Source organism: Meriones unguiculatus, chromosome 5 (genome assembly GCF_030254825.1).
Source record: "Meriones unguiculatus strain TT.TT164.6M chromosome 5, Bangor_MerUng_6.1, whole genome shotgun sequence".
NCBI lineage: Eukaryota > Metazoa > Chordata > Mammalia > Rodentia > Muridae > Meriones > Meriones unguiculatus.
Window position 1 is genome coordinate 115879509 of NC_083353.1, and position 22616 is coordinate 115902124.

The 22616-nt window shown below is 42.4% G+C and overlaps 1 protein-coding gene across 1 annotated transcript in view; it reads left to right on the top strand.

Moving 5' to 3' along the window:
• Positions 1 to 22616, top strand: part of Akap3 (A-kinase anchoring protein 3) — a 28073-nt gene that overhangs the window by 1154 nt on the left and 4303 nt on the right. The window contains exons 2-5 of the mRNA XM_021631734.2: positions 5298 to 5387; positions 5900 to 6094; positions 8763 to 8858; positions 13143 to 15449. Of these exons, the coding sequence (XP_021487409.2) occupies positions 5912 to 6094; positions 8763 to 8858; positions 13143 to 15449 (2586 nt within the window). The 5' untranslated portion in view covers positions 5298 to 5387; positions 5900 to 5911. The remainder of the gene's footprint in view (positions 1 to 5297; positions 5388 to 5899; positions 6095 to 8762; positions 8859 to 13142; positions 15450 to 22616) is intronic.

The window sequence follows — 22616 nt, forward strand, 5'->3', positions numbered from 1 at the left end:
GGGACCATTCACTGCCACTAACCCAGCATCTGAGGTCCACCCATATCCGGGGTTTCTTGATTTACTACCGGACCACCTGAGGCTTCCACACATGTATCTGAAAAGTGTTTATTTGTAACCTACCTTGTTCCGTTGCTACAAGAACTTTCATTGTTGGGCCATGGAATTCGGGGTAAACTGGACTTGCTCCTTTACACTGACTCCATAATAAACTACCTCTTCCTCCCACCCCCACACCCTGAGAAACATACCTTGGGCTTATTAAAAGGCCTGGTTTGGGGGAATCGTTCTAGACTTGATAATTCTTTCAGCGCTCAGTGGTGGACGTATTCATTTTTCATCTCTGGGAAGAAAGTGTTGCCGAGACAGGCAGCTGTTCAGTAGCAAGATCTGACTAGGACCGTTAGACCTGAATGCACCCCTACCTTTGTTTACTCCTTACTTAAGGTATAAGGGGTGTGTGACAGGTGTGAGGCAAGGCAGTCCCCTTCTTATTTTGAGGCAGTCTCACTAAATTGCCAAGGCTGACCGTAAACTTTGATTATCCTGAGTAGCTGAGACACGGTGTTGACAGGTCTCCACCAGACCCAGCTCACCCTACTGCTTCCAAAAAGGGCCGTTTACCAAATTGATTTGGAAAAGAAACTCACTCTGAAGCTCGGGAATGTTGGATCACCTTGCATTTCTTGACTGAGAACTCATAGCTTGCTAATCCTCGAGACTGATAAAAATATTAACATACTTTCCAAGTTCTGACAAAGTGATAGACTCCACCTCCAATTTGCAGCTGTCTCCTAACCCGTGTAGTAATTGTGTCACTTAGCATCTCTAAGTCAAGCACTTTTGGTTTCAAGGTGTCATCAGATAGTTGAAAGAGCGCTAACTAATTCTGATACCCAGAGTATTTGATCCATTTCACAGTTCAATAACCAAACTTGGAGATGGACACCTTCTCCTTGCCCTGACTCAAGTGACCTTTGTCACCTACAAAGGGCTGTCATCATGTGTGCCTATTCACACTCCAGGGAAGTACCCAAGTGCAGAGTGCTTGAGTTGAAAAGGCTCTGCAGAATTCTACAAGCTTACTTTTTAAGATGAAAAAGATTAACAATTAAGAAAATGATAGTCGACAAATAGCTTTATTGAAGGATGCCAATAACCAACTGCTTTTAAATGCTAAGGTTTTTTGTTGGTGTGTGTGTGTGTGTGTGTGTGTGTGTGGTTTTGTCACCTTTGTTGGAACTTCTTTCCTTCATTAGATTGTTTTTCTGCCAGGCATGGTGGCTTGTACCTCTGATAAAGTCAGCAGCAACAGTGATAGAGGCACAGCCCCAAAGTTAGTTCATGTCACCAGCTTTCACACACACACACACACACACACACACACAAAGAATTTCAGGATGGGCCAGTGTGAAACAGGATCCTTGCCTGTGCTGCCAACAAATCTGAATTTGTTGGTAATATTCTGCTGTTTTAAATGAAATCCATTGGGAAAGTCTTCGCCTCCCATACTCTCTCATCTCACTCAAATACTCAGAATTAATAACCAAGAACAAGTCCAGTCCTTCTAACTAAAAGTCAGAGCCATAAAGTGTATTTCCATCCCTCCTCTTATCCTTTTGAGTACTCAGTCCTAAGCAGCCTCCCATGGTTGCTATAGAGACAGTGATGTCACTAGTTGCAATTCTGATGTCACTCCCTAGTCCCAACAAGAAGGAGGTGCATGGAAGGCTGGGGGAGGAAACAAGATCTTCAGCTGAGCAAGAACATCCCAGCATCTTCATTGACTTTAAAAGTATATTCTGGAGTCTTCTGTGGTTCACTATTCCGGAGCTACAGAGGTAGGAAAGCCCATTGAGTTGGTAAAACAGCCCATTTTCTGATCCCCTGTGGTTAGAAAGGAGAAATGATGAACAGTGTTTTAAATTTCCAACTCAGCTTCATCCTGCCCAGCTGATTTTAGTTTTAAGTATGAATTCTGTGGAAATAAGTGGACTCCTTCATCCTTCCCCCTTAAATTCTGAGTTACTTCCAGGATTGACCTGATATTCCAGGCTATCCTATTGGGAGCTCAAGAGAGACTTACTCCTTCCCAGTGTGCTGTTAAGAGTAGAGTGTTGCCTTCCTACTGGCTTTTCCAATTGTATTGTCTGGCTAATTCCACGTGCTCTTTTCTCTCTGTACCCCGAGTAAAGTCATGTTGGTATAGCCAAGTCTGATTCATATCTACTTGAAGCCTCGTGTTTTTTAAACTGAAACTTTGATTAGCCAGCAGAGCACTAAGAATGAATAAGTTATTTGTAGTCATGTGTAGTTGAATTGTCAACTATCAACAAGATATGTTAGGTTTCTGTGACGTTCCAGACTCAGAAAGAAGGAGCAGAGGAGGAGGATGGGATATAGACAACTAGCCTGTTCATCTATATTAAAATGAATACTAAAATTTGGTTGAATGAGCTTCCAAACATAATCATATGTGAAGGAACTCTATAAGAGCCTCATTTATGCTGCCAACAAAGTGGCTTTTTCATGAGTTAAAGAATCTTGGGAAATTAGGACATGGGGTGAGAGATGTCTTCAGATAGAGTTGTGGCCTGGAGTAGAGCAGGTCTCCCAGACCTGCCTCACTCAGCTCCCTGCCAGCATTCATGGTTTGCACCCCCTTCAGTTTGAGGTAATAATCGCTTTGACATCCCTCTCCCATCTTTCCACAATGGCAGCTTTTGGTCTTGTTTTTGCTTATATGTAATATATATTTTCCTTCATAACTGTATCCCAGGCTTCTTTAGAACTCACTGTGTAGTCCAGGTTTGGGGATTTTCAGCCGTCATTCTGCCACAGGATCCAAAGTACTGAGATTATAAGCATGACCCATGACATTCAGCTGTCTCATTGGCATTTTGTGGTGTGTATATTTATGTACATATATGTGTGTGTGCGTGTGTGTGTGAGAGAGAGAGAGAGAGAGAATGTGCATGGAGAGGTCAGAGGTCAACCTCAAGTATTTTCACCACTTGCTCTTCCCTTCATTTTTTGAGTCAGAGTCTCTCACTGACCGTGGTGCTTGCCACTTTGGCTAGGTACACCCCCTCCCCCATGGTAGAGTTACAGATGTGAACCACCACACACATGGTTACAGATGGCATCTCTTTGTGTGTGGGGGGATGGGAGATATGGGCAGGCACATCCACACAGGCCTGCATGCTCAGAGGCCAGAGGAATGTGTGCTGCCTAATCACTCCTTTTCATATTCTCCAGAGATAGAATCATTCACTGAACCTGCACCTAGGCTGGTGGCTAACAAGCTAGCAAGCCCCAGGATCCTGTCTCCACCCATCCCCAGTGTCGGCATTACAGGCACAAGTGATGAGCGCCACATTTAGCTTTTTGAGTTGTGTGCTGGAGATTCAAACCCGAGTCTTGATGCTTGCTCAGCAAGTATTCTTACTCACTGGGCTGTCTCCCCAGCCTCACATTGGAATTTTTGAGGAACATTTTAAGCCAGTCCTTTGTGACTACAGAAAATGCCAAATCTCTCAGTCTGCAGAGCTAAAATATCTAAAGAAGCCCATTGGTTCTAATGATCTTCTTCTGGCCTTCCTTTTTCCATCTTGTAAGATGAGAGTGTGAATTAATTGAAAGTCAATTACATTGACTTTTTTCCTCTGTCAATTTAAGATAACACCGAGCTATGACTCCAGGATATTATTACTTTTTGATTTTGTTTGTGACAGGGTCTCACTCTATCACCCAGGTTGGTCTAGACTAGCTAATGTATGTCTGGCTGACCTTGGAATCAGGACAGTCTTCCCGCTTCAGCCTCCTAAGTGCTTGGATTTAAAGGCATGGGCCATCACACCCCATTCCAATCTTCAACTTATAAATATATTTACAACTTGACTCCCTTAATCGTTTTAGATCTCCCATTCTTTATTGTGAGAAGTGTGTACATTAATTTCATAACCTGAAAAGCTTCATGGATCATGCCTGTTGTAGCAGCACTTGGAAGGGAGGCAGCAAGATCAGGAATTCAGGGCCATCCTGAGTTATATTGTGAGTTAAGATCAACCTTTATAAAGAGTCCCTCTCTAAACAACAACAAAATGCAAGAAAGTTTTTACGTGTCTATCTATGTATGCTATCATCCAGACAACTTGGGGAGTTTTAGCAGACTAAAACAAGCTTTATGTTTGCAGACAAATACAGACAAAATAGACTACAAACACTAGAATGTATGTAAGCTAAGAGATTGCTGAATGTGCTAAACTGGTGAAAACATTTTTTGTGTGTGTGTGTGTGTGAAAAGAATACTGAACATTTGGGGATGTTTCATCTCTTTGCATTAGTGGAATAGGAAGGAAGATATTACCATAAAATAACTTTCTGTGGTAAATGTCTTGCAAAAACATTGAGTTTTAAAAGCTCAAAATATATGGCTTGCCATCATAAGTCACTTGAGCAAGCCATTTCTTTTTTGTTCCCAGGTTCTCCAATTTTAAGAAAGAAAAAATGAGCTGCCTCAAATTACAAATGGGCAGGACTTTTTTATTTACTCTTGCAACAGAAAATTACTAAGAACCAACTTTAAAGGTCCCAGCTGAGGACCTTTAAGAGGAGTAAGAAAATCACTTTGTCTTCATGAAGCCATCTAATAAGAATACATGAGCACAGTTGACGTATTAGGTAGGAGGAGAAAGTGAAAGGAATTATGTTGGAGACTTTGAAGAAGGAGCAATGACATTCACCTGGGAGCTTGACAAATTTGACATGGTTAGGATACTGGCTTGGGCTCAAGGAAGGATGGCGTTTAGAGGAACACCTCGGAGGCATGTGCACAGCTAATGCATTTCAGCACTAACGTCCTCTGTTAGTGTCGCAGAAGAGACAGGTGGAAGAAGGTAGTTCAACTGGAGACATGGCTTATGAACTCTCTTTATGAGGATACACATTTCTATCAAGAGTCCCCCCAAAGGCTTATAAAAAGTTTTGAGATCCAAAAATTCAAGGTGGTTATTCCCCATTCCACCTGCTTCTCTTCCAGCTTCCTCATGAAGTATGTTTGAGATTAGCTAAATGTTTTCATCATTAAGTAAGCCACTCAATTCACAGCAGAGAATAACAGTGGTCACTTAAGAAAAGGTGGAATGATTTGTTACTTGAGAAGTCTCCAGAAATCTCCGTGTTGCTTTGTGCCCCTCACTTGCATGTATACATGAAAATAAGAAGTCAAAATTACCATTCGGTAATAAGAACAGTGTCCATATGTAAGTTTTATCATTTCTGTTCTGTCTTTGCAGAGTCTTTATATATTACATGGCAGGAGGGGTGGGCAGACTTGGGGATTGTGAAGAGTCTTCCTTGTATCTCAGAACTCATCGTCAATAAAAGTAAGTGACCAGATCATTTCCTTACTTCTTTATGCTTAATTTGTATCTGTTTTATTTGTAGTATGTAGTTATCCTGAATCAGGCAGTGGATCCTGTTGATTTGGTTGTTCTCTACAACTCACCTGGAAAAAATATGAAAACTAGCAATGAAAGGATGATCTTATTCTGTCAACAGTCTAGCTCAAGCTGCTACTAAATCTTGCCTTTCTTGGCCAAATAGTAATGCTGTTAACTTGTTTTCTTCATACCCACGATACAAGCATAAAAATATTTATTTAGGGGGCTGGAGAGATGGCTCAATGGTTAAGAGCACTGTCTGTTCTTCCAGAGGTCCTGAGTTCAATTCTCAGCAGCCACATGGTGGCTCACAACCATCTATACTAGGATCCGATGTCCTCTTCTGGCATGCAGGTGTACATGCAGATAGAGCACTCATAAAACAAATGTTTTTTTTTTTAAACTAAAAAGAAAAATAAAAAATATTTATATAGAGGTGTGATTCATGACTACAGCACTTGCCTAGCATGAAGAAGCCCTGGACTCCATCACAAGCATCACCATGGAAGAAGAGGAGGAGGAGGAAGAAGAAGAACAAGGAGGAGGAGAAGAGGAGGAGCAAGAGGAAAATGGGGAGGAAGGAAAAAGAAAAAGAAGAAAATGTATATAATCGTGAGCTGCTGAGAACAATACAGGGTTTAACTTCACTGGTATGAACTTCTTTGCAAAGTGAACAAAACATTAAAATACAAAATCAAAGAAGATTAGAAAACTTCCAAATTATCTGTCCTACTTTGCTTGCTATTGTTGTGATAAAACACTGACCAAAACCAACTTGGGAAGGAAAGGGTTTATTTCACCTTCCAGGTTGGAGTCCATCTAAGATGGGAGCTTGAAGCCATCACCTGGGGAAGTGCTGCTTGCAGGCTTGCTTGGCTACCTTTCTTCTATATCTCAGGCCCATCTATCCGGGCATGACACCTCCCCCCCACACACACACACAGCAAGCTGGGCTATCCTGTATCAGCTACCAATGTAGAAAATGTCCCACAGATTTGCCTACAGGCCGATCTGATGAATGGAGTTCCTCAGCTGGGGTTTCATTTTCCCAGGTGTGTCAAACAACCAAGATTAACCATCACATTATCTTTCCTGGCCCAGGAATTCTCAATACTTGTCCATTAGACTCACCCAAGAAGCTTGTGAGAATATTTCCATAAGATTTCTTTATTTACATTTAATTGAGGCAGGGGTACCACATGCCATGCTGTGCATGTGGAGCTCAGAAGACAATTTGTAGAAGTCAGTTATCTCTTTTCACTACATGGGGTCTGGAAATCAAACTCATCTGTCTTGGTGACATATGCTGAGACACATTGCTGCTCCTTTTGAGAAATTTAATGCCTAAATTTTCTCAGTGCAAAACCCATATGAAATATTTTTTCTTTTTTTAGAAATGTTATTCAACATTTTTGTTTGAGACAGGGTCTTGCTTTGTAGCTCAGATTTGCTTTGAACTTGTGCTCTCTCTCTCTCAGCGCTGGGATCACAGATGTATAGTACATACAGCTATATCCAACCCCCTCCACGCTAAGCTACAGCCTCACCCCCAGACTCAGTTTCTTTCCACTCTTGGGTTATTGTACAAATTTTTCATTGTGGAAAGTCCATTGTTTACTTAATATCTGTCATGGAGAGGAGCTCAGAGATGATTTTCCTGGCTCAGTAATCAGACAGTGGAGTATAAAAATAATAACTTTTTTTGTGAGAACAGAAAACAGCTCTTGAATGATATATTTTGAATTTTCTTTTAACAGTTATCCATAATCTCCAAAACAAAATAATATGCCCATATGTATGTACAAGCAATTATTATGTTTAATTAGTGTGTGTGTGTTTGTGAGAGAGAGAGAGAGAGAGAGAGAGAGAGATGAGGCAGGTGTACACATGCCCTGGTGCTTGTGTGACAATCAGAAGACAACTTATGGGAGTCAGTTTTCCTTGTAGCATGTGAGTTCTAGGGACCGAATTCAGGTCATCAGAGTTGGCAGGAGACACCTTTGCACAAATGAGCCACCCTCCACAGTCTTTTCTTTTCATCATTTTCTTTGTCAGCTCATACTAAGCATGTATTTGATGCTCCTTTGATTTGTGTTGGCTTTCATTTTGAGGGAGGGTGCCTGCTCCCACCTCAGCCAAAGTGCCATAAAACGAGTATTTCCAGTTAATCAAATGCTCACCCCTAATGACTTCCACACCCTTCAATTGAAGCTTATGATCATGATTTCAGCTTTGAGCAGGATGTTGAGCTTTAAACCAGTATTTATTTGGAATCCAAATGAATCTGTTTCATGAGAATGTCAGAACATTGTGGGGGTAAATTGTGCATCTTATTTCATCTTTCTTACCCATTGAGAGGTGTAGATGGGAGTAAAGTTTGTAACGAGCCAGGGGACTTTTGAGTTTGGAGCCTAGAAGGGGAAGTTTGGCAAAGGGAAAGAAACTGAGGACAAGGAGTACCTTCTTGCCACTTTAGGTTCATGGCATGATATGTAAGTCACCATGCTACTTAGCCACATTTTCAAAGACTACTACCAAGTAGAATGCAAGGTTCTCAAGAGTGGGTGATACTAAAGACAGAGGCCAAAAGAGGATTTGGATTAAGGATTCCGAGAGGGGACAATAAAAGCGCAAGTATAAGCAAGTAGCTGACTACTAAGAAAAAATTAGCAGGTGTTGAGGTCAGGTGCCTTATGAAGAGGAAGCCAGCCAAAATGAGTCTCATCTTTCTAGCCCAGGGGACCAGGTGGCTGGCGGTGCCACTACTGAAAGTAGAGAACAGAGCAAACTGTTAGGAGGGCCATGAGAGAACACGTTAGCCAAATCATCACTGCATCCTGGATCCTGACCCATGAAGGCCGAGATCCCCCAGCATCCTTGGCTTATTAGAAAGAGATTGATCTTTAAGGAAGATCTACCTGCGTAAGTTAGTGCTCTAGAAATACCTGGAAAACAAAGTTTCCATTTTAAAAAGTTAGCTCACATGGACAGAACAAGCAAGGGAAAAGTAAACTAATCATTTGACCACTTTGAGTCTTAGGTCAGAGGTGGGGACAAGGTTGGTAGGGAACACGGCTGACTAGGTTCATTCATTCATTGTGAACAGCCCCTACTGGGCACCAGCCTCATCTCTAGAGATATAAATATGCTTGAGAAATCATGTAAGTGAGAGCTTGAGTGGGCTTAAATAGCCTTTTGGGCAGGTCTCTGTGGAAAGCTTGGCTCCTGTTTCCTGCGTCTCTTCCTTTCTTGTTCTTTCTCCTTCTATTCATGAAACGTTTTGATGACTTTCCTCATTTTTTTTTTTAATACTACCAGATGGCAGATAGAGTTGACTGGTTACAAAGCCAAAATGGCGTATGCAAAGTTGATGTCTATTCACCTGGAGACAACCAACCCCCGGACTGGAAATTGGTAAGGTCTCCTCCTTCATCAGTACTAGTTAAGGACATTTGGACTGTCACCAAATTATGCTTTCCTTCATTTTGTAGGCGCCTAAAATGAGCTCCCGTAGAACAAAAATCTCCCATTTTACCATCAACAAATTAATTCTGCGGTTTATGATGTTTGATATTTTAGTTTTTAATTGTGTGTTCCTGGGGCAATGCTTTTGCATATGAGTGCAGGTACCCGAGAGGTCAAAAGAGGGTGTGTGATTCCCTGGAAACTGGAGCTCTGGGCAGTCGTGAGATACCGTGTGAGTGCTAAGACCCAAACTCTGGTCCTCTGAAACAGCAGTACACACTTCTAACTGCCGAGCCTGAGTTTGTACTTATTGGGAGAAGTATGCTATGATTAATAAGAGATATGTATTGCAATGACAAAATTTAAGTTTTAAACAACTGCAAATTAGAAGTAAGTGTCTCTGGGCTGGTGAGATGGCTCAGTGGGTACAGCGCTTACCATCAAGCCTGATGATTTGATTCGATCCCTGAAACCCATGTGGTAGAAGGAGAGAACCAACTCGGAAAAATTGCCCCCTGATCTCCACAGAAATGGTGTACAGTAAACCTGGCTCCCAATCGATCCGTGTAAAAAAATATATATATAACTATCTCCAAGGTACATCAGAAATAATTCCTGACATTCAGGATGGCTTAAAATTCTAAGAGGTCTAAACTCTCAGTAAGGATGCCACTGCACCTTGAGCACCCAGTAAGCATTTTTAAACACTTACCGGGTGGGGGTTGTGTATCCATCAGGTTGCAAGAAGATGGAAGCCACACCTGTGGTTTAACAGTTTTAAATTGTTTCCTGGGGAAAGGTAGCAACACTATTGAAAGATCCAAGGGGAATTTTTCAGTATTCCAGAAGTAAGCCTAGAAAGTAGCTATTAAGCTGAAGCTCACAAGAGCCCTCAATCAAGGCTGTTTTGGACACAGAAGGGCCATGACACAGCTCTCTTCCCTCTTGTAGCCATGCAGTGCCCTCAACTAATGAAGGCCACCACCCAAAGAGAGAAATGATACTTAAAGGAGTCAGGCCCAGAATTACAAAGCAAGATGAGTTTGGAGTGAGTGGCCATAAACTGGCCTGCACAGACAGTAGGCTATAGCACCAGAAACATTCACACACATTGGATAGAATTCTCTCTTTTTGAAGATCTGGAGGGTACAGGTGCTTGCCACCAAACCTGATGACTTGAATCCATGTCCCAGACCCACTTGGTGAAAAAGTGAAAAAGGTGAGAACTGACCCCAACAGGTTGTCCTCCTCCATGTGTGCACACAGGTGCACACTCACAACCACGCATGTACACTGTAACACAAACCTCAAAATTATGTAATCCAGTATACTAAATACTGTATCCTTACTCAGAATACTAACATGTAATGTTAAGTGACCCATCTTGTGGTTGTACCAAATCGATTTTCTTACCAATAAGAGCCATAGCCCTGAGAAATCTTTCCAAGACATACAGATACTCAACTCAAATTGCTGAAGTAAAGACCCTTAAGCTGCCTTCAGTGGGCGTTTTATCCACCTCTGCCCTCTCATGTAGAGAAACAAAATACAAATCCTATTTGGTTAAAGCAACCGAACAAAACTCCACCAGCATTCACTAAGCAAGAAGTGTACCCTAGGAGATCCAGAAACAACAATGGATTCTGCTGTGGTGAACCTTACCACCCACGATAAAACATAATTACAGTGTAAGCCTTAAATATGATGTAAGATGTAAGTTTAATTTGTTATCAGTCTGACATTTGAAGTTATGTAACTAAACATTGGACATTAATACAAAAGCAGTTCAGAATCATTTGCCAAGTGGATTTTCAGAACAACAGTAGATATATGTGTTTAAATAATGGGCCATTTCAAGCAGGGCATATTGATATATCTCTTGACTCTAGCACTCAGGAGGTGGAGATGGAAAAAATGGATTATGTATGTTTAATGAGCTGGATATGGAGAAGAAAAATAGGACCAGGAATTTCACAGTTACCTAAACTAAGCTGCTAAAGCATGAGATCTCCGAGCAGAGAAAACTAAACCGGTTAATCTTCTGGTGCTCTCCTTCATGGGCATCAAACTGTTTTGGTTTTGAAAGGGGAAAGAGCAGTTTGGAGTACTCCTGTCACAGAGCTCAGTACTATTGTGTAAGAAGAGGGGAGCAGCAGTCTCTGGCAGAAGAGAAATGGGAGGACTTAGTCCCTGAGACACTCGCAAATTGTTATGTGTTTCCATGTGTATAGCCTACAGAGTTGTGAAAGAAAATCCAAAAAATCAGAATCAGGTAGCATGAAAGGCTATAGAGAATGTTTTGCATTTGGACATAGATTATAGATAATTTGTAGTTTTATAGTATAGTACAAGAATGTTTTCTACAAGTCTATTCCATTCTGCTTAGATAAAATAATAATAATAATAATAATAATAATAATAATAACCTCAGTGTAAGAATTCTGCCAATTGTAGCATGAGCTGGTCATATCCATGGCAGCCTGACCGCCTCATTACATACTTTAGCTTGGCTAGGAGTTCTCATGAGGAAGCTTAGATTGACCTTGAAAAGGCTGGTATCATTTGCCACCCTGAGATGAAGCAGTCAGGTCTGAGAAACTGTTTGCAACAGGCCTGAGCACAGATAGAGCTGACCCTGCTTCTGGCCTCTGTAGATACCCATATGCACATGTGCACACACACCCACACACGAAAATCTTTTTTAAATTATTGTTATGGAACCAATAGTAGCCAGTAACTTTTATGCATATGGGTGTTTTTTCTGTGTACCTAGCACATGCCTGATGCCTGCAGAGGCCAAAAGCAGATGTCTCCAGGAAAACAGAGTTACAGGCAGTTGTGACCATCATAAGTGCTGGGAATCAAACCCGGTCCTCTGGAAGAGTAACAAGTCCTTTTCACAACTGAGTCATCCTTCCTGACCAGTAACTAGTAACTTTTACTTTCATAATAAGCTGGTAGTTTGAGGGCATATTAGTAATTTTATAATAAAAAACTATTCTTTGAAAAATGGTTCATATTTGTAGTCATTCCTACATTGACAGAATTCTTTACATTTGATAGCAAAGAAAGCATATATATATATATATACACACATATATATACATACATACATATATATGTACATTGGACTGTATTCAGGTTTAAGGTTTTTGCCACATAGAGATAACAGTAAGTAGGTGTGTGTGTGTGTGTGTGTGCTTATCACACCTCATATCCATCAGAGACACCTTTACCTGCAAAAAACTAAAAATCGCCCACAGTTATTAACCCTCAATTATAAACCAATTCATTAATGTCGATTAGTCATGGGGAGACACTTAGGTATGTCAAGATTTTGCTGTATTAAATGATTAGGTACAATTTTCTGATTTTTTTGAAACTGTGCTTATTATAACAAGAGAAATAAATTTAAAAAAAAAACCATTATCTTGGGTGAGGTTAGCAATGCCTTTAACCCCAGCACTCAGGAGGCAGAGACAAGCAGATCTCTGTGAGTCTGAGAACAGCCAGGACTACACAGAGAAACCCTGCCTTGAAAAACAAAAAAACAAAAAAAAAAAGGAAGAAAGAAAAAGAAAAACAATAACCACCCACAAAAAAAGAAAGAAAGAAAGCCCAACAGACAGATCTCAGAAAGCAGTGATGAGCATCAGTACCAGCTCATTTCAGAGACAAACTCTCCCCAGTGGTCCAGTGGTCCAGTGGTATGTTGCTGACAGAAGCAGTGGAAGCCACAAGACATAGAGTAGCTGAGAACTCGGTCTCCAGACTAGGTGGCCATTAATGTCATTATTAATGTTGAAATTCCAGCTCCATCACTAATTAATGTATAATTTCAAATGACTAACTAACTTAATCTTTTAGTTTTTTTATTCTCTCCCTTATAAAATGAAAAACACTCCCTTGTGAAACACTTAGGTTTGCTATGAAAATAATATAAACGGTGGACTTGGGGAGGGGCATGCATGCAGACGGTGGAGGAAGGGAGGGATTGGGACGGGAGGAGGGAGGGAACCACAGGGGGGAATACAAAGTGAATAAAGTGCAATTAATAAAGAATTTAAAAAAAGAAAATAATATAAACGGGATGAGAGACTTAAAATCCTGTGCCTGGTATATAGTTAAGTGCCCAATAAATGTGGACAGTTTGAGAAGCTGGCCTTTGTGGTTATCCTGAATTCCTGTATCTTTGCTGTGGTACGACTGGGTGAAACCATGTCTGCTTTTCAGGATGAATCAACAGATCCTGTCCGAGTGCTCAGCTGGCTCCGCAGAGACCTGGAGAAAAGTACAGCAGGGTTCCAGGACTCAAGGTTCAAGCCTGGAGAGTCATCATTTGGGGAGGAAATGGCTATCCCAGGAGACCCACGCAAAGCTTTCTGTGTCGACTATTACAATACCACCAACAAGGGCAGTCCAGGGAGATTGCATTTTGAGGTGACTCACAAGGAGAACCCTTGCCAGGGCCCTAACGCCCAAGGTGGTAATGCGAGTTCCATAGATGAAGTTTCCTTCTATGCCAACCGCCTCACAAACCTAGTGATAGCCATGGCCCGAAAGGAGATCAATGAGAAGATCCATGGCACCGAAAACAAATGTGTCCATCAGTCATTCTATATGGGGGATGAGCCCACACCCCACAAAACCTTGAGTTCAGTAGCCTCCGAGCTGGTGAATGAGACAGTCTCTGCATGTTCCAAGAACAGCACCAGTGACAAAGCTCCTGGCTCTGGAGACAGAGCCCTGGGGTCAGCACAGAACCTTGGCCTACGATACAAAAGCACTCTGAAGATCAAGGAGAGCACCAAGGAAGTCAAGTCTCCAGATGACAAGCCTTGCTCTAAGAAGTCTTTCTTCTATAAGGAAGTGTTTGAATCTCGGAATGCAGGCGACGCCAAGGAGGGCGGAAGGTCCTTACCTGGAGACAGAAAGCTGTTCAAGAGCCCTCAGGACAGGCCTGACGACTTTACAAACTCTGTCAGTCAAGGGATCATGACCTATGCCAACAGTGTGGTGTCCGACATGATGGTCTCCATCATGAAGACCCTGAGGATCCAGGTGAAAGACACAACCATCGCCACCATTCTGCTAAAGAAGGTGTTGATCAAGCACGCGAAGGAGGTCGTCTCTGACCTCATCGACTCCTTCATGAAGAACCTCCACAATGTCACAGGGAGCCTCATGACTGACACAGACTTTGTCTCAGCCGTGAAACGAAGTCTTTTTTCTCACGGAAGCCAAAAAGCCACAGATATCATGGACGCCATGCTGGGCAAGCTATACAATGTGATGTTTGCCAAGAAATTCCCCGAGAACATCAGGAAGGCCAGGGACAAGTCTGAGACTTACTCCCTTGTCTCCATGAAATCACGGGCTGGCGACCCTAGGCACCCAAACATGAACTTTGCGATGAAATCGGAATCAAAAATGAGAGAAAATTTGTTTTCTACATGCAAGCCAGAGAAAGAGAAAACGTGTGCCGAGACGCTGGGTGAGCATATCATTAAGGAGGGACTGACCATGTGGCACAAGTCTCAGCATAAAGAGTGTAAATCTCCGAGCTTGGATCAAGGTTCAAAACAGGGGAGCACTCAGCAAGAGATTTCCTTTGAGTGTTCAGAGCGTTGTGAATCAAACCCTACTCCACAGCAGCCGGAGAGTTTTGAATACTTTATGTGTGAATCAGACTCCTGGGCCAAGGACCTGATTGTATCTGCCCTGCTTCTGATTCAGTACCACCTGGCCCAGGGTGGAAGAATGGATGCTCAGAGCTTCCTGGAAGCTGCTGCCAGCACCAACTTTCCCGCCGCCAAGCCTCCTGTAGTTCACGATGAGTCCAAGCTTAAAACTCCCCATAAGATATGCGACCAAGAACAGTCCGAAAAGAAGGACCTGATGAGTGTCATCTTCAACTTTATCCGGAACTTACTCAGTGAGACCATCTTCAAGGGTAGCCGTAACTGTGAGCCCAAGGGGCATGAGCAGAACACTAAGGAAGAAGAGACCAATCTGTGTGAAAGTCCTGTGTCCCCTCCTGTCCCAAAATGCTGTGAGGATGAGGAGACCGCTTGTGATTCCTTATCTGGCATAACCAAGATGGTGGCCAACCAGCTAGATTGCAGTGTAAATGGGCAGATGGTGGAGCACCTGATGGATTCCGTGATGAAGTTATGCCTCATTATTGCCAAGTCCTGTGACTCTCCCTTGTCAGAACTGGGAGATGAAAAGTGTGGGGATGCCTGCAGGCCCAATTCTGCCTTCCCAGATAACTTATATGAATGCTTACCAGTCAAGGGCACGGGGACAGCCGAAGCCCTCCTGCAGAATGCCTATCAAGCCATCCACAATGAGCTGAGAGGTTTGTCAGGACAGCCACCTGAGGGGTGTGAAATCCCCAAGGTGATCGTCAGCAACCACAATCTGGCTGACACCGTTCAGAACAAACAGCTGCAAGCTGTTCTGCAGTGGGTGGCTGCCTCGGAGCTGAATGTCCCTATTTTGTACTTTGCTGGTGATGATGAAGGAATCCAGGAGAAGGTAAGAAAGAAAGACCAAGAAGCTTGTGGGTTAACTGAGGTTTTACAGTCTGTGTTTTTCTGAATGGGATACAGCTATGGGAAGGGGAGAACAGACAGAAATAATTTGAAGAGTATGTTTCTCAGTAGAGTTCAGAATAAACTGAGATTAGATCATGAACAGTCAGAAACACATCAAGAGAGGCGAAAAGGAGAAATGGGGTTTTCTGTTTTCTGCAATTATTGGTGCCAGGAACACAAATGAAGACTCTCCAGAAGACTTGATATAGGAATCAGACAAAAGTATGTACTTTAGGCTGACTTTTTGTTCTCTTTTATGTGTGTGCATGTGTGTGTGGGGGGGTGGTGGTACGGCAGGGGTCGTGAGTGCAGTTGTATGGACCTGTGACGGATGTGGAGGAGAAAAGACAATTTGTGGGAGTCTCCTATCCATTATGTGTGTTCTGAGGATCAAACTCAGGTCATCGGGATTGGCAGCAAGCACACCTCTGCCACTAAGCCATTCCACAAGCCTGACCTATGGGCTGCTGAACCTGTCTCTCGTCTCTCTCAGCTTGTTGTCTAGTGTTACTGGAGAGTTGGTGGATTCAACGAAAAGTACCATGGTGGGTGTGGATTTATTTCTGGAGGGCAACAGCTGGAAATTCCAGGTTCTTGCCCTTCTGTCGTGAAACAGAGACCTGAATCGGATCAAGTAGAGATCACTTCTAGACCTTCAATTCTCTTCTGTGTGACCATATATTAGAGTCAAGGCTCTCTTGTTGTCCTCAGTAGCAACTTCAATAACCTCCCATGTTTTTTTGTGGCTTTGGATTGACTTCTAAATTTAAAACTCTTGAAACTGGGAATAAATCTCTTGGTGTACCCTACTCATTCCTGATCAGTCTAATGCTGGATCATCAGCATTCAGGGCACTAAACTCAAGAATATTTGTGTAACCCTGGAGCCATTTCTCTACCATTTTTATAAGGAGGGTGTAACAGAAAGGTCTGGAGAAAATACTTCAATTTGGTAATATACCCAGAAATTGAGAAATATGAGAAGATGCTTTATTAGGTCTGGGAAGGTGGATGCAACAGTATATCAACCTTGGAGCAGGATAGAAATATTCTTGTTCCACATAAGAAGTGCTCAGTGCCCTGTAATCTTACAGCAGTCATTGACTCTTGGATCTAAATATATTTATAAGATGTAGATATGTTAACGTTTTATGGTAAGACAGAGTGATCCTGAGTTTCCTGAGAGCCAACAGGAGAGCGATGGTTTCCAAGGAAATTATCCTCTGTGCATCCTGGAGGAGAGGAATTGCTTTTGTGGGGAGCTTGGCAGGCCAATGCTGGTAACAAGGCTAAGACTGACTTGCAGAAAATGGCATGGAAGCCTATTATATGACTGTATGGTAGCAAAAAGGCCTTTACATTCACAGAGTAATGCAAAAGGCTTGTTCTCAGTACCTGTGACTAATGAGGCAGATACAGAATGGTTACTATGACGATATATAGACACTTTTGCTCCAGGACACAGGAAAAGTTAGGTTATAGGATTTATAGATTGAGTCTTTATCACTTTCCAGTTCCCAGTGTATGTATTAATGTACACACACACACACACACAGTGCAGCAAAGTTGTACAGGGAGGCATTTAAAGTTGAGAGCTTCTCATAGTCCGAGAATCTCTTGCTTAGGTATTATGGGTAAGTCATTGGATATAAGTAGTATATAAGATGAGACTGCATGGCCACATAGACCATGAAGACATTTTTCAAATCATAGTAACTGTTTTCCTTTTTCTAAAATAAGTCCCCTTGTTGGGGCTATTAGTTTGGCCTTTGGGGCCAGGGTAGAAGGGAAAAATTATGAAAGCTTGGTTACTGCTCTCTGGCCAAGTCTCACACTTTCCATTTAGAACTTGGCTGTTCCCTTCAGCATATCATACCTCCTTTGGATGATCCAGGTCTGGCCACTGGAGTCAGTCCGGCTGGACAGGTGGAGAATACAATCCTGGTATACAGTATGCCAGATCAGAAAAGGTTTCCACTGATGTGGAAGGAGTAACACCTATTTTAACAGTTGCCTCTGGGCTCTCTAGGGGATTACCTAATGTTTCATTTGTCTACTTCCAGTTAACTATCCATTACCTTTAATTAGTATGTTCTTTACCTAATGGGGTTTAAGGACTTCTAATGGCTGCCCCTCAAATATCTTAGAGACTCCTGCACCAAAAGCACTGTAGCTGTCTCAGCTCCAAGACAGGAAGCACCCTGAAGCTACATCTGATTGCTTTGAAATGCCATAGACCTCCCATGCTGTCCTTAAGCACCGAGTCAACTCTGGAACAGCAAAGCCTTGCCGTTTTACCGTAGAACATAAGAAAAGCAGTGAGGAATAGGGCATGTCCATTGCCAGGAGCTTCTGTGAGCGCCCGCTTTATCTGATTAAAGGATTGTGCCACTCGGCTGTCCCAGTTAAGGGACTCAGATTCTGGGCCCTTAATAGCTTTGTGAAATGTTTTGTCATCAATCCAAATTTGGGAATACTGATTTGACAAAATGCAGCCATCCCCGAAAGCATTGTTTCTTAACCTTCCTAATACTGCGACCCTTTAATACAGTTCCTCATTCCTCATGTTATGGTGACCCCCAACCATCAAATTATTTTGTTGCTACTTCATAACTGTAATTTTGCTATTATGATTTGTAATATAAATATCTGACATGTAGGATGTCTGATGTTGCGACCCCTGTGAAAGGGTTTGAGGTCCAGTCTGCAGTTTCTGAAGCTTTCTACAAATCCCAGTAGCTGTCAGGCTAATACAATGTTGACCAAAATGGTTTGTCTTTTAGGAGATGAGAGACTATTTGATGGACTTCCTGAAAACTTCAGTTAGCCTATTGAGAAATAAGGCAGTATGTTCTTGGTTTTTTTTTTTTTTTTTTTTTTTGTGACCTCTCTGATATACTGTCATAACTAATAGTTTTTAAATGCATTTTATACATTTAATAGGGCTTTTATCATCATCCTATACCTGTGGCTTTCTGCTAGTTTGCTATAATCAGTGAGTTCTGATCTGGAACAGCCTGCATACTGGGCTTTTGGACATTATTAGGACATTAACTAAATAAGTCAACCTGCTTTTTAGATTTCTCCCAGAGCCTCTGTTTTCCCCAGGGGAGAACAACAGGGGGCACAACAGGGAGTCAAAATTCAGGATGAAAGTTCAGGTCTGAAAGTTACTGCTAAATCTGTGAGGGTCCTTCCCAAGCTGTTCCTTGCATTGTTGGAGGTCTGTGACTGAAAACAGGATGTAAACGTGGATTCTCCTGGTGGAGCGAGGCGCTTGTTTTAAGGGGAGTGGTGTAGGCATACAAGAAGGTGTCGGTAGAAGGCTTCACTCTCACTATGCTGTATAGGGCTGCCTTCCTTCTTCCTGGTGACTGATGGAAAATGCAGGCATGGCATAGAACTCCATGAAGTAGGAGGAGGTATACAGCCTCTGGCCCCTGGGTTTCAGCTTATATTGAGGCCAGATAATAGTACAGTAAAACAGTAGTCTCTTTTTCTTTAGTTCTCGTGATCAAACTTATCCTAACTCTTGAGGAAACAATGTTGTAAGGAGTCCAAGAAAACAGAAGGCAAACTTCCCATTGATGATCCTAGGAGAATGACAAGTACTAGAGCTCTCAAGTGGAGAATCGGTGACACAGGAAGGGACAGATGGCATTTTTATATCAAAGAGCATGTGGCTCACAAACCAGTTTCTAAGCCTTTGGTGGCAACTGTCAGAGGTGTCTTCAAGGACAGTTGGGGGTTAAATCAAAAGACGGGGGTGGGGGTGAGGGAGATGTGGTAATCATCTTGAGTTTTGTTGTTGTTGTTGTTGAGGCCTAGGGTAGACAGAGGGAAGCCAGAGAGGTTCAATCTTTAGGACCAAACAGAAAAAAATAACCAATTAGAAACCAGAAGACATGGAGCTTTCTCTTTTAATAAATTAATAGATTGATAACCCCTGGAACAGGATTTATCTAATGACTAGGAAGACACAGAATTACATAGCGTGCAGATTAGATTGCATCAGCCCTAAGCACGGAACAATTTGAGCTTGACTTCAGTCTTGACTTTGCTTTCAGACTTAGCAAGGCTACAGTTGTTACTCAATCGGCATCAATGGAACATCCTCACTGGTGGCCTCTCAGAGTCCATTAGAAGTACAGGATCATAAGCCTCCCTCCTATCCTGCTAGGACACCATCTTCATCTTTAGCAATATGCCCAGCTGCTATGTGTACAGGTAGCCTTGGTGACTGAGTTACAAGGTTTGTCTAACAGCCAGGAAGATGCAGAGACAGTCGGTCATCTAGCATCTTCTAGCTCTGGCACTGGATCTGTGCCCTTGGGGACCCTGGCAAATTGAGTCCTTCAGTGTTTTCAGTCTATACAGCACAATTGTTTTGGTCCAGAGTGGTCAGCAGGAGGAAGGGAGACTATATATATATTCTGGCAAACATTTTGGACAAGTGAAAAAGCTAAAAGCAAGCCTGGCCTCCAGGTGCACTGTGTGAAGAAGCTTCTGTTTTGTAGGCATCTTTCAAACCTACCATATATAACAGGCACAGTGCATTCTGCTCATGGATTTTGAGCTGGAATTCTGTAAAGCATTCGTCTAAAAAGGAAAATAGACTTGTAGACCCTGAAAATAAAGGGTGTCTCCTCATCAAATCACTTCTCTCTTGCCCTCCCTGCAGAAATGCCTCATTCATCTATTCCTGGTCTGTTCTTCCAGAAATACGTATGTGTGCACATGCAGAGCTAATGTATGCTTATGTCTTTTTCAGCACAAGTGGTTACATGCAAATATAAGTGACAGAATATACATGCAACACGTGATATAATTTACATGCACACATGGGTGTGGTACAATTTTCATGCATACATCTTATATAACTTACATACGCACATACATATGAGAGGAACACATACATGTGGTATATAGATACACACATGTGACATACATGCACTCAAACATGCTGTAGAAAATTCATGCACACATGTATAACTTATATAGATGCATGTTCTGCAACATCATTTTCATAATTTTATTTCTGTTTTGCTTTCTAATCTGTTTGCTATGTAGGGTCTTGCTATGTATCCCAGGCTGGCCTTAGACTCACTCTTTACCCCAGACTGGTCCCAAACTGGAGACCCTGCTTGCTGCGCAGGCCTAGCCCTGAGAATGCTAGGACTTCAGGCTTTTGCCCCACCATGCCCAGTGCCATTAGTTTAAGTGTTGGGGGTTTTCATTTTATTTCACTGTATAGAATTTAAATCTAAGATTGTTTTTCCTAGTATTATTTCTGGGTTTTCTTTTGGTACTTTAAGATATTTTAAAGTATTTAAGACTTTGATCTTTTCATATACATTTGTATGCAATGTGGAAGGTAGGGAGGCAGGTTTTTGTTGTCATTTTCCCCTCCCCCAGTACTGGCTTCTGCCTGATTCTTTCGGAACTGTCTCTTCCGTGCCATTGAATTGCCCATCTGTCTATTCTCAGGCCAATAGCTGACTCTGATTATTGTAGTCTTATGAATTTAAAATATCCCTTAAGACTGAAGACTCCTTAATTGTCTGCAACAATGCTTTAGATAGTTATATTAGTTACTTTTCTCACAGCTGTGACAAAATACATAACAAGAAGCATTTGGAAGGAGGAAGGGCTTATTGTGGCTTATGGTTTAAGAGGATACAGTCCTTCAGGAGAAGGCAGGGAGGCAGGAGCTGAGGCAGTTGGTCACATGTGTCTACAGAAAGGAAGTGGAGCCAGGCTAAGAAACTCAAGTGCCTTGCCCTGTGACTCACTTCCTTCAGCAGTGCTCATCCTCCAGAACATCCTTCAGCAGCAGTAGCCCTCCAGAACAGTGCTACTATCTAATGACCAAGTATCTCAACGCAGGATCCTATCTAGGGATACATTTCACGTCCAAACCACAGCACTAGTCTCACCTGACAGAGGATGTCTACATAGTAGGCTGGATACTGTCCTGATCTATATTGTGAGACCCTGAAGTTAAATACTCCCACTACCAACAACAACAACAAGGGAAATGGCTTCCTGAAGTAGCATTGTCTCATATTATATTCTCACTAGCCATTTAGGTGGGTTTCCACTCATCCCATTTTCCTCAACATGTCTTTCATTTACTGTAGGAGTCATAGTCATAGATCTTTATGGATTGATTTGATAAACATAAATTTAAATGACTAAAGATGCTGAACATAATTCTATGTCCTCCTCCATCCATTTGCGTAGATTCCTTGGTGCAATCAGTTGTGTGCATGTCTGCAGATCCCCTGTTCACATTCGGATTTTCTTTCCCTTCTTGTTTGGAGTTGTTTGCCTGGTTATAAAGACAGTCTCATGTAGCTCAGGCTTCCCCTTCTCTCTGTAGCTGAGGATGACCTTAAACCTCTAATCCTCCTGCTTAGCATGTGTTAGGTTCCAGCATTTAGATTACAGATGTGGCACCATGCCCAGTTTTTATGGTACTAGGGACCGAGCCCAGGGCTTTGTGCAGGGTGGGCAAACACTATACCAACCAAAGGGGCACATCCTCAACCTAAAGGTTCTACATCCGAGAAACAAGTCCTTTGTCGGGCATGACTCTCAAGTGTTGGCTCTGCGTGAAGCATCTTTTGAAGAGCAAACATTTTTTTCTGGTGGATTATCTGATTTTTTTTCCCCTTTCCTGTGTACTCCTTGTCTTCATGTTAGCTTCATTACATACGTAGCTAAGGATGACTTTGGATTTCTGATCCTCCTGCCTCCACCTCACAGTCCTAGAGCTGTGTGCTTTTTGTGTCATATCTAATAACACGAATAGTTTACGCCCAGCTAGTGTTTCTTTTCTTTGTCTTTGCCGTGCTTGAATTGGGCCTAGGTCCTCACCTGCTAGGCAAGGTATTCGACCCCATCCTTTTCCAGTGGTTCTTGACCGCATGCAGCTTTGTCCCCAGAGGACAACTGCCAAAGCCCGGAGACATTTGACTGTCACAATAGAGGAGACAGTTGCTGGCAGGGCAGAAGACGAAGGACATACTTAACACCCTGAGTATGAATATTACATAGTAACACCCCGCACAGGCAGCTGCACAGCAGAGAACTGAGCCTGTGAAGGG